Source organism: Magnolia sinica, chromosome 16, assembly GCF_029962835.1.
Source record: "Magnolia sinica isolate HGM2019 chromosome 16, MsV1, whole genome shotgun sequence".
Lineage (NCBI taxonomy): Eukaryota > Viridiplantae > Streptophyta > Magnoliopsida > Magnoliales > Magnoliaceae > Magnolia > Magnolia sinica.
This window is the reverse complement of record NC_080588.1, coordinates 61,282,893-61,295,920: the sequence shown is the minus strand read 5'-3', so window position 1 is coordinate 61,295,920 and position 13,028 is coordinate 61,282,893. Positions and strand designations below refer to the sequence as shown.

The 13,028-nt window shown below is 38.7% G+C and overlaps 1 protein-coding gene across 3 annotated transcripts in view; it reads right to left on the bottom strand.

Moving 5' to 3' along the window:
- LOC131229289 (folylpolyglutamate synthase-like) overlaps positions 1-11,862 on the bottom strand; it is a 65,980-nt gene extending 54,118 nt beyond the window's left edge. For 2 of the 3 annotated variants that reach the window (XM_058225200.1, XM_058225201.1), the window contains exons 1-2: positions 11,709-11,862; positions 11,443-11,608 (exon numbers count right to left, since the gene is read on the bottom strand). In XM_058225200.1, coding sequence (XP_058081183.1) covers positions 11,443-11,592 — 150 coding nt within the window. In that variant the 5' untranslated portion in view covers positions 11,593-11,608; positions 11,709-11,862. Of the gene's footprint in view, positions 1-3,159; positions 3,184-11,442; positions 11,609-11,708 lie in introns of those variants that run through there. The other variant, XM_058225202.1, reaches the window with a different exon arrangement.
- Between the last annotated feature and the right edge of the window lie 1,166 nt (positions 11,863-13,028).

Genomic DNA, 13,028 nt, shown 5'->3' with positions numbered 1-13,028 from the left:
GTTTTATATTCATATTGTTCTTATGTAGTCATGTGAGTACCGGACCAATCACACCTTTATATCAAAGCAACACACTAAGGCCCCTTCCACCCCCCCCCCCCCCCCCCCCCCCAGTTTGCTTTCTTCGGGATGACATCTTGTCATCTTTTGTAGTTTGTGTGCGCGCGCGCGGGTGTGTGTGCATGCATGCATACAAATACGTACGAATATGTAACATACATAACGTACCTTACGTATGTACGTATGTATTATCATTATTTGAATTATCTCCGATATTATCATTATCTCCAACTTGGCAATACCGATAACACCGGTAGTATTAGAAATTCCAAGCATCAACAATGTATTGCTAAGTACTACCAACGAATCGATATCACCAATATTTTAAATTGCGTAAATTTCATGTGTCGCGTGTATTGCTAATGTATTGATATCACCAATGTATCGCCGATATTTTCAACCGTGTAAATTCTAGGTGACACTTGTATCACAAGTGTATCGGCAATATTTCAATAATATCATCAACGTAGAGATATCACAAAAAGTTTGTTTATTAAAAAAATATATATTTCAAAAAATTTTATGAGCGCATTGTTGTATGCAGTTTTCAATTTGTTGTTGCTAATATTGATAATATCTCAATATTATCATTATCGCAACATGTGCGATATCAAGACTACAATCTTTTGTTTCCTTTACTGTTGTTGATGATTTCTTTGCAAAATATCACGAGTTGTCGATATTCTGCAATATCGATGGATGTTTGGATGGAAGGTTGGATGGACGATTGGATGGTTAAATGGGATGGGTGGGATGGTTAAGATTGTTTCTTACGACGACACATGCTTTTAAGCCCCTGTAAAATGGGAACTTATTGTGTATACATTCTTTTTGCAATTTTTTATTCCTAAATATGCAAATGTGTATTTTAGCATCTGCTGAATTTTTATTGAAAATTCTACCATTTTTCCCATGTTTTCTCGCATTTCTGGTTATCAGCGATATTATCTGCAATATCGATATTGTTTCCATATCCCCGACCAACGAAACTCGTAGCGATACCGATACTTCGAACACTGTGTATTATATCCTCGTAGAGGATGAATTTAGAAGATTTTTGGTGATTTTTCTAAGATTCTTCAGTAAGTTTTTGGGTGTGTTTTCTCAAATCTAGAGAAAAAATTCAGGACAAGAAGTTTTGATTTGGGTTTCTTGCATGTACCTTTTTTTTTTGTGGGCTTTTTTGTGGAGTTGCTGCCACTATTGTTTGTTTATGTAGACAAACAGCAATAATCAGGAGAGTGTGGTTGCAATTTTGTGGAAATCTTGCTGCCAAACCATTTGTACTTTTCTTGGGAGTTGTTTTCTGTAAACCATCCTTTTTGAGTGTTTTTGGTGATTTATGGGAATTATTGAAGGATTAGAGTGATGCTCAGTGCCGGTCTTTGGTGTTGGTTGGTTCAATGATATGTTTGCTAGTGATATTGGGCTGATTGCTGCCTGAATGGTGGGTACTGTTACACATTACGGGGTTGCAAGTTGTAACGGCTTATCCAAAAAATGGTATGTCGCGAGCCTGTAACAATCGCAATGACCATTACAAGCTGTAATGGTCCTCAACAGCACACGTGTATCAGCCTGGGTCATTATGTGTATATAAGCAAGCCACTAATGAGTTGTTATTTTGCATTCTTTTCATTTTCTCCTCCTTTCCTCATTTCAGTTTCATGGGATTATTTTAACCCATTTTCAACCAGATTTACGCCCATTTGCGAGATCAAACTATAAGATTTTAGCTCGAATCAACGATCAAAAACCCGGAGCCGGTTTTTGGGAAATTTGAGAAAAAGGAAGTGGAGATTCCTTTTTTTTCTTGTTACAATTGTGTCAATTCAACATGCTATGGCCAAATCGACCAAATGTTACTAGATTTGTGTTTGATTTGAGCATTTTTGCATTTTTATTTTTCTCTGTTTTTCAATGATTTCCATTGATTTTCTATTTTTTATTCTACTTCGAATATTTGGAATTTAGATCTAAATATGCATGCATTAGTGGTTGTGAACACTTTTTCTTCTTTTCTCTTTTTCTTTTTTCTTTTTTCTTTTTTTTTTTTTTTTGGGGGGAGGGGGGGGGGTACATTTCTGGCCCTTTCCTGGATAAATAGTAACAGAAACTTTTAAATTTTTTCCTCAAATTCCTTAAGAGAAATGGTGTAAAATGATTAGAGGTATGCATTAGTGGAATCAATCCCACATATTGCATGATTAGGGATAAACTCATTATTTATCATGACATACATTATAGTTGTGAGTTATTCTGTTTGTGTGATTGGGGTTTATGTAATTACGTCATCACTCGTTAAATTGACATTCAGAACCAGAAAAGAATACATATTTGGGATCCTCGCACTTTCTGGATTTTTCTGATTCTTTTACATTTTTTCTATAAAAAATCCAGTCATTACAGGACTGTATCGGCCATTACGGTAACGGTAACAGCCAGTCGTCTGGCCATTATGATGCAGGCAGTATTGGCCGTATCGTGATGGTCAGAAGGCCAGCTGTTATGCTGGCTGTTACGATTATCGGATAGCTTCCACGCACTAGAGATTTATAGTGGTGGCTTGACGGTGTATAGACATCTATATAATGAGATGTTTGTGTGGTGGCTTGATGCAGACATATATATAATGAGAGGACATGGGTTGGAATATTAGCAAGCCCCACTTTAATTAGGTTGATTGTACCTCCCAGAGGAACAGAAACATCCCTTTCCAGCAAACTTTAAAACAAGGATCAAAGGCTTTGAAAGGCCCTTTAATTTCTTCTAAGCCCCTTTCATCTTGATTTCTATCCCTAGCCTAGATCTATAGCAATAATGGGAAAATATCGATCCCCATCGAAGCTGCCAGATCCTCAAGCAAAGCTAAGGGACAAGATTCTTGCAAAAATCAGAGGCTTTAACAACGATAGAGTAGCATTAGCTTTGTAGTTGATTGTTTTAAGGTGGAAATGGACCTATGTTGCCAAATAACATACTGATATCCTTGTTGGATGCTGCAAAGATGGAGCTTTATGGAGAGCATTTGCGAGTAACAGATATTGAAGCAAACTTCCAAGCCTGCAAAGATGACACAAGCCATGTTGAGTTCCTTACCAGAATCATCAAAGGGTAGAGCAATCTATTGCCAAAATAAGTCCCCAAAATCCTTTGTACGTGGCTAAGATGAAACTCAAAGCCAATGCCACAGAAGTCGTGGAGAAGGATAATAGCCTAGACTTAACAGCGGTTCCTGGGTGCAGATGATGAAACGAAGATAGAAATTATAGCGTCTGCAATTCGGGAAGGTGTGAAGATTATACCATTTGATGTCAATCTTGCCCTTGTCAAAGCGGCTCGGGCGAAGGTCCAGCATCCCAACTTCAAGCCCATGGCGGACAAGCATGCGAAGGAAGGCAATGGCAAGTTTGTATCTCAAAGCCCTGCTCTTCCAACAGCCTAGATGTCCAACTCAGTAAATGGGGCTATAACTCTAGCAACCAAATACCCATCACCAACATAGCAAAGAGAAAGTCGTTGAACCTTGAAAGCATCAGTAAGAAAGGGGTAGAGCCAGGACACTTGTTAGTGCAAGTGGCTACAAGTCAACAGGGGGGTGGGGGGTTGGATCCAGCAGAGCTTTCCAACCTTTGGGGTCCATCCAACCAAGAAAGAGACACCACCTGTCCAGAATTTGTCCTTGCAAGTTAATGTTGCCCCAGGGCAACATTCTACACCTACTCCTCAAACCTCCAACCTAACTCATAGCACACCTAATAACAGTCTTAAGCAGCATTCCAAATATCGGCAATATTATTGATAATATTGCTGATGCTATCTTTCTTTTTCTTTTCTTTTCTTTTTTCGAGGAAAGGTAATTAATATCACCGATACTATCAGTATAGCCAGGACAGCGATACTGAAACTGCTAGAAGTTTAAAATTTTCTAAATATTGCCAATATTTATCGGCAATATTTGGCAACATCAGTGATATTTTGGGATAAATCCCTATAAAAAGTTCCCTGGCATTGGCGATACCAGCGATAATATCCCTGATACCAGTGAAACATCCGTAAATAGATGAAAACTGACAGAAAATTGGGAAATTTACCGAAAAATCTCCTTTCTTTTTTTCTTTTTCTTTTTTTGGTTTTTTTAAGAATTTTGTTCCTTTGGTGATTTTGATCATTCTTGGTTTTTATTGAATCAAAGTCTAGATTTGGAGAGACATCTTAACTCGGAACGAAGACGGGTTGGAGCTCAAAGGTGATGAAAAATCCATAGAAACTTCATTTTTTTCCAAATGTAAGCATGGATTGCAATGGAAATCTATGTCTATGCATGATTCTTGGGCTATGCAGACCTCATGGTGTTCCTATTTCTTGGGCTAATCTTTTTTTTTTTTAAGGTCACATTCCCAGGCAATCATTTGTTGTGTGGTTTGCTTCCCACAATAAGCTTAAAACCAAAGCCTTCTTAAAAGCATGAACATCATTGTTAATGATTTTTTGGGTTCTTTGCTGCAATGCTAGCAAAATTCCAATCACCTTTTTCTTTAAATGCAAGGACAATTGGGCTTAATTCCAATCGCAGCTCAAAAAAAGCTTACCTAATAAAACAATTTTGGATATTAGTGTCAAATTTAGTTGCAGGATCCTTCTAAGTAGGTGTTGCTCCTGCTTCGAATCCCTGCTTTGGATTCTCACTCTCACTCTCACTTCCTACCTATTTGTACTTGTTTACATTTTGAAATGGACGCTTCCCCACTCCCACACTCAAACTTGTTGCTGCTTTGCTTCATGCTTCGTGCAACTTTGGTGTCGAATGAAAATAACATTTGGACCAATTTGGTGAAAAGTATATATCTCAAGTGTGAACCCATTTGGTATGATAAAATCAGCAGAGATGCTTTATCAGCTTGGTGTAGCATCCAAGATCTAGACAAGCCTAACATCAAGTATCTTATTGGATATGGTGAGTCTACCAATTTTTGGACCAATCCTTGGCTGCCCACGGCAAGGCTTCTTGATACTTACGGTGATCAAGAAATCTACAATCTCGGCTTTGGTAAGGATATCGAAATCATTATCTTTATCAATAATGGTGGTCGGGCTTTGCCACTTGCTAATTCTTCAGCTTTTATGCATATCTTTGATGAAATTCTTCATCTATGATACCTTAGATGAAATAGTGTGGATCATTGAATCTCATGGGAATTTCCCTATTTCATTTGCCATTGAAATTTACAGACCTCGTAATGCTCATATTTCTTGGTCTAATCTTATTTGGTTTTCAGGTCACATTCCCAGGCAATCATTTATTGTGTGGTTTGCTTTCCTCAATAAGCTAAAAACCAATGCTCTCCTTAAAAGCATGAATATTATTTATGATTTTTGTGTTTTTTTGTTGTAGTGCTAGCAAAAGTCGTAATCACCTTTCCTTTTGATGCAATTTCACCATATGGCTTTGGACAAATTTTGAACAAATTTTGGGTTGCCTTCATTTATTGCCACCAATCTCTCTTAGGAAATTGCAATTTTCATTTCAGGTGCTTCCTCTTCCCTTGTGGCGAAACCCTAGGTAAGCTACGCTTCCCATCAATAACATGAAACATCCAGCAGGAGTGCAACCGCAGAATTTTCAAAAATCAGGCAATCACCAAAGAGATTCTCCTCCACTGCATTTTTTAGGATGCCCCCCTCGAGATGTCTATTTATAACTCCAAGCATCATCTCTGCTGCCTCAATTTCAATTTCAGCCACCTATGACCTTCCGACCATCCATCAGACTCATCAACAAACCGGCGTCAGAAATCAACCCCCTCCATCTCCTTTTAGCTGGATTCCTGGTTGCACCATATTGTCAGACAATAAAGCAGCAATTATGTGCTGGTCTCCTCCAAACTGCCCCCGCTAAATGCCCCTCTTTCTAGCAAATCTTTCTAGCAGCACTCTCCAATCCTTACAAGCCATTCATGTGGACCTTTTGAAGCTTAAAAATGAACTTGCCCCTGTTGTCTGTCTTGAAGTGCATAACAACGATATTGTGGTTGCCATTCAACATCCAAATTAGGTATGTTGGCAATATCATATGTAGGAAAAAGTCCTTCAATCACTTCTTTCCAAATTTCATCCCTAAAGTGTTAAAAAAATTACTTCCCAAAGAACGCAAAATTAAGCCAAGCTTGAGGATTTTCAGCTTTCCACGCATGGAATGAGATTCCTCACGCCCTCTAAAACTTGCCATATTCCTAACCTGGCATTTCTTTATGCGCCCGTCTTTTCTTCTATCTTGCCTTGTAGTTTCTCTTGTCTAGCCTTCTTTCTTCTAGAAAGACTTCCTTGGGCCAGGTTGTGGGCTTTCTTACTTCCCTCCCGAGGCGTGGGCTCTTTTCATTATTTTTCCTTAGACAAGCATGTGAGCTTTCTTGTTTTCCTGGGTTCTCCTACCTCTCCTTGTAACTTCTTTTTTCAGGCTTTAGCCCTTCTTAGTTGGTAATAAAGTTTTTTCTTGCCTTCCGAAAAAAAAAAAAAAAACACTAAATTCACAGCCCAATTACCCAATACGAAGCTTCCATGGACAATCTCTGCACGCCTACCAGCACACCCAAGATAGTGATCAGCAACCTAGTTGTGTTGCAACCCAATCTCTCTGCAAGCCAAAACACTACATCAGGACCCCAGATATACTGCTCTTTATCATGTTTATCTTCAAACCATATACAACTTATAAAATCCGAGAATATCCCTGAAGCCTTAAATCCTTAAGACCTCGCTTAAATTGAATGAAGTAGTATCATCAGCATACTATATGTGAGTCACCCTAGGGGAAGAACTGCGTATTTCCATCCCTTTGACAATTCCACTTCCACCACTCTCACCAGCATCTAATTTAAGGCTGCCCCAATCTAGAGAAGAGGAAGGGAGACAACAAGTCCCCTTGCTTGATCCCCCTATGACTTCTTAAAAGGTCCACAGACGAGAGCTACGGAGGCCCTCCTTTAACATTATGAGTAACTACTTCTTGCCTGAAAGTATCCTTTGTTCATTTTCCAAGAGAGATGAATCAGATGGTCGATTCTATTTCTGGAGCAAGTGATGCAAAGGTCACTTGTTATCAAAAGACTTCTCCTATATATTGAACTTTTTGTATTTCTTTCATTTCTTTGGGGGGGGAAAAAAAGGATAGTTTCTATTTGCCTTCTATCCACCATAATCTGCAGAATGAAGCAAACCACTTTGTAAAATACTGACAAATCAATTTATTTTTATTGGCTTACTACATTTCCTGGGCAACATAAACGAAGGGACCCATCCTAAATTGGTGCAAACATCAACAGAGACTTGTCATCTTGCTGCCATTGGCCAATGCATAATACTCAAATGCCTTAAAAACATTTTCACAAAGTGAAGTTCCTATCTGTAACACAAAGATGGTTTAAATAGTCCTGGATTATTTTAGATGATTCTGATATCAGCCCAACAAGTTAGGTTCTAACTTCTCTTGAACCATCATAGCAAATAAATAGTAGCTCCCAGAGTATTCTGAAACAACAACATGTTTCCTGTTGATTTTCTTACAGTTAACTTCTTCTTTTTTTGGCAGCAAATAAATAGTAGCTCCCAGAGTATTCTGAAACAACAACATGTTTCCTGTTGATTTTCTTACAGTTAACTTCTTCTTTTTTTGGCAAAAAAAGAAAAAGAATGGGCCCAAAGGGCAAAACAATGCAAATACAAAGAAAACCGATCAAGAGAAGGGAGCTTCCCCAAAACAGAATGAGGGGAAAGACTCACCACTTCCCCCCATGTGACGAGCAAATTCCATTAAACATGCTATTGTTACAGTCCATACAGCCACGAAGCAAAGCTGCCAAAGGATCTTCCTATTCTCACAAGAGTGGCTGATTATCCAAGAATCGAGCAGTTGTTGCATGAAGGATTGCATGGACTGTACCGCTTCAAATTGTCTCAGCACCCAACCCCATACAGAATATGAGAAGAGAGAATCTATAACGAGGTGGTTGACCTTTTCAGCATCCCTCAAGTTGCATTGATAAACAATAATCATGTCATCATAAGCGGTCCACAGAAAGGACAGTTTTTACCAGCAAGCCATGCGAAAACAATAGTTCTTGCGGGAGTTTTCAACTTCCAAACCCATCAATTGGCGCTCTATGTGCTCCTTCTATAGATAATTTTGAGGCCAATGACTTAATCATGAATGATTTGGGCAGATCCCACCTCCATAGAAGAAAATCATCTCTTTCCTAATCAATCTTCACTGAGGAGAGAAGGCTCATCATCTCCATGTATTCTGTCTCCTCCACCTCCATTAGATTTCTTCTTGAGACCAGAATCCACACAATCTGATTACCCGCTATCTTGTAGCAACCCCTCGCTTTTGTTGTCTTATTCACTGCTAGTGAGAATAAGCAAGGATGGGATGATTGGAAGTCAGCATCACCACACCAATGATCAATCCATAAACTCATAGTTCAGCCATTGTGGATCTCCACAGCAATCCCATGAAGCACTTTAGTATCCATGGATGCAATGACTTTCCAGCAACCAGATGCTCCATATCTAGATGAATCCGGGGTACATCTACCATCATCCCAGATTCTGTATCTTTCTACCAGAATGAGCCTCCAAAAAGCTTCCCTTTCCATTGTGAATCACCAAATCCACTTGCCCAGCAAAGCTTTGTTTGTCGCTTTGAGCAGTCCTAAGGCCAACACCCCCTCTACTAGTGGGTCTACACACCTCTTTCCAATCAAGCAGATGAAAAATAGTTTGGATTCTGAACCTTGCCAGAAAAAGAAAAGAAAAGAAAAAAAAAAAGTCCTGATTTTTTTCAAAAGCATGCATTTGCGCTAGCTGGACATCAAAAGAGAAGCATAAAATAGATTGGCACTGTTATCATTGCCACCTTAATGAGAATAAATCTACCACTCATTGATAGATGACTACCTTTCCAAGCAGCAAACCTTCCTTCCATTCTTAAGATAAACAGGTCCCAAAGCGTTTTGGAAGGGCAGCCTACACACAGAGGCAGACATAGGTATGTGGAGGGCAGGGTTCCAGATTTGCATCCATTGATAGCTATAGATACAAGCTCTTTGTATCCCGCTTATCAGATGAACTGGTAGAGTCATAGAGACTGTTGTATGTGTGAGTGATACAGGGTTTAATCCCTGGAGGAGTTATCTTTAAAAAAAAAAAAAAAAGGATAGCTACAAGCTATTTAAGAGTTGATTAATTCACATTTAATCTTAACATCTCGCTCTTACTTAGATTGACCTTTAATCCAGATACCGCTTCAAAGCATCTCATAATACAACAAAGATTCAGCATCTCTTCCTTGTCTCCGTCAACAAATATTAGTGTATCATCAGTATACTGAAAATGCAAAACATTCAGCTCATCTCTGCCTATATTGAATCCTTCAATCAGACCCTCCTAAGATGGTCAGCTGGGAGAACCTTCTCATCCAAATCAATTGTGTTCAAGTATGCAACAGCCGACAGCAGAAGCTTCAGCCACCCATGTGCATATGTGTTGAAAGTCCCCAGAATCCAGGCATTTGAGTGAGTTGCTTCAGCAAACAAAATCCTAACGGTGGACAACCTGAAGAAGCAGAGCACAGTGATTCCAAATATGTGTTTTATGTATACGAATGCTGAAGAGTGGGGGGATCATCTATTCTTGCATTGTACAGAAGAGAAGGCAGTTTGGGAGCATTTTTGGCAGTTATGTGGCATTGGGTGGGTGATAGAAAGGTCTATCTTCGAGGAGATAGAGGTAAAGTATGCTGGTCTGTTCTCTCCAAGGCAGTCATGTCTGGAAGTTGTCCCCTTTTTCCATTTTATGGGGGATATAGAAAGAAAGAAACACTAGCATCTTCAAAGGAATTCTCAGAATCTCATATTGGTTCCATTGCCTTCTAGACCTTCAAATGGGTCTAGCTCAACCTGAATTCACTGGAATCTCTTTGTCAACAGTGCTGAAAGTCACTGGGTCTCAATTGTATTTGGGTGATGCTTACATGGTTCTAAGTGCCTTGGCTTGCATCCTTTTTGTTTAGCTTGTTTTCTTGACGAGAGGGTCACCCTCCACCTATCTTTGGGTACTTTGGGGTTGCTCCCAGTGAGGGATTTGAGGCAGGGATATGTGAAATCCATGAATTTCAAATCTCCCATGTTTGTGTTTTGTTGGAGATTTATCGAATTCATGGATTTCTCAAATCCCCCCATAAATCCATGGATGTGGGGCAAATCCAAATCCCAAAAATAAATAAAATGCTTTGCAAATCTACAAAATGAAAGACTTGTTTAAAAGCAATAAAAAGGTATTGCATTGCAAGAAATGCTCTCAAATTGCCATAAATGCCCCTGAATCCAAGAAGTTGTAGCTTGCTTTCCAAACACTGGAGTTTGAGATTGTTGAATCCAAATCCAATACAAATCCTAAGTTCATGAATTTATCAAATCCATAGTCTCATTTCCTTCATCGCAAACAGAACTTAATAAATTCATAATCATTAAAAAATAAAAAATAAATAAAAAATAAATAAATAAAGACTATCAACTGTGACACCCATATTTTCTCTGCAAAAGTTACATCAGCTTTGCATTAATGGAACTTCAACAAAGAAAAGAACGACAATAAAGAAAAGGGGGGGAGGGGGGGAGTACCCCACATAGTAATATTTCTTTTTTTCAATCCAAGTAAACTGTTAAAAGCAGTTATCTTTATGGGTCATTTGGATGCCTGTAAATGGGCCAAGTTGTAAATGATTTACAGGTAAATCATTTACACTCAGTGTTTGGATGGCCTTTTGTGCTTATAAATGATTTACAGCATTTACCCCCATCTCATTTACAGGCAACAGGTTCGGATTTCATTTACAGGCTCTCCATTTACAAGACTTAAACAGTTTAGAGGCTATCCAAACACATACAATCATTTACCTGTAAATCATTTACAGCTTAAAGCCAAACAGTATAGGCGTGATTTACAAATCATTTACAACTTAAACCATTTACAGGCATCCAAACGAGCCTTTAGATACTTAAACATTAAAAATAAAAAATAAATAAATAAAAATTTAAAATTTAAAATTTAAAAAAAAAAAAAAAAAAGAGTCACCCACATAGTAATTTTTCTTCTTTCAATCCAAGTAAATTGCTAAAAGTAGTTACCTTATACTTAAACATCAAAAAGGAAAGGGAAAAAAAAAAAAAGTCACCCACGTGGTAATTTTTCTTCTTTCAATCCAAGTAAATTGCCAAAAGTAGTTACCTTATACTTAAACATCAAAAAGGAAAGGAAAAAAAAAAAGTCACCCACATAGTAAATTTTCTTTTTCAATCCAAGTAAATTGTAAAAAGCAGTTACCTTCATATACTTAAACATCAAAGAAAATTTTTCGACCCTATTTGATCCATCTCCACGTTTACGCCTAGTAATGAGGGAAGACAGTGCTTCCATTGCAGCTTCATATGAATCAGAAAGACACGTTTCTTGGGATCGTCCTTTGGAAGCCATCTTTACAATCTCAACCCTGTGAATCCAAAAAGAAAAATCAGGAGGTGCTTGCAATAATCAAAACCAGAGGGGAGGTTTTTACAATTATTCCAAGAAAGAAGAGGTTGAAGGTATACACAACGGCAGCTGATAATAATAACAGAGCTCCTTTGCTTCCAAGTTCAATGTTCCTGAAAAAAAGGAATTGTTTTAAATTTCTACAATCTAGGGCTTTTTTTTTAGATCGTAGAAATTTCTACCCACCATCCCGCATCCGTTTTTTTATTCTTTTTCTTTCAACCAACCGTTGGTTGCCGGGAACGGATTGGCTACTCCCCCTGACACCAGCCAATGGCTAGTGGTCGGTGCTATGTGGGCCCCACCATGATGTATGTGTTTCATCCATTCCATCCATCTGTTTTTACAGATCATTTTACAGATGAGTACAAAACTGAGGTATATCAAAATCTCAAGTGGACCACGTTACAGGAAACAGTGTTGAATGAGGGTCGACAATTAAAAACATTTTGGGATCCATAAAAGTTTTGGATCAAGCTGATATTTGTTTTTCCTCTTCATCTGGGCCGGTATGACCTAATCAACAGATTGGATGTCAAATAAACAGTATAGTGGGCCTTAGGAGGATTTTAATGGTTGATATCCAATCACTATTGTTTTCATATGGTGTGGTCCACCTGAGATTTATATCCATCTCATTTCTTGGACTAACAATAAAATGATCTTTAAAAATGGATTCACGGAATGGATGAAACACATACATCATGGTGGGGCCCACAGAGCACCGACCATCAGCTACGGAGCTGGTGTCAGGGGGAGTAGCCAATCCGTTTCCTTGGTTGCCGGACGCGGATTTGCCGCGAAAGCCTTTCGCAGGAAGTTCCTGCGCAGGGATGGAGGGTGGGGCCCACTGCAATGTATGTAAGAAATCCACTCCGTTCATCCGTTTTTTTAGATCATTTTAGGACGTACTAACAAAAATTATATGGATAAAAAACTCAATTGGGTCACACGAGAGGGAAAATTGGAGAAAGAAATTTCTACCGTTGAAACCTTTTGGCTCCACCTTGACGTTTATATGCTATCAAAACCGTTTATAAGGTCATTCCCAATGTGATGAAGTGAAAAGATCAAAAATATAGCCTTATACAAAACTTGAATGGCCATAAGAATGCTTCAACGGTTCTCACTGAATAACCACTGTTTCCTCTCGTGTGGCTTCATTGAGTGTTGGATACAACTCATTTCTTTTTCCATACCACTAAAATTAACTCTAAGAACGGATGAACGGGGTGGATTTATTACAAACATCTCTGTGGACCCCACCCAGTATCCCTGCGCAGGAACTTTCTCGCAAGGCTTTTGCAGGAAATCCGCGTCCTTCGTTGCCATTGATAGTGGCTGGTGTAGCACACACCACCGACTGGCTGGTGGGTTGA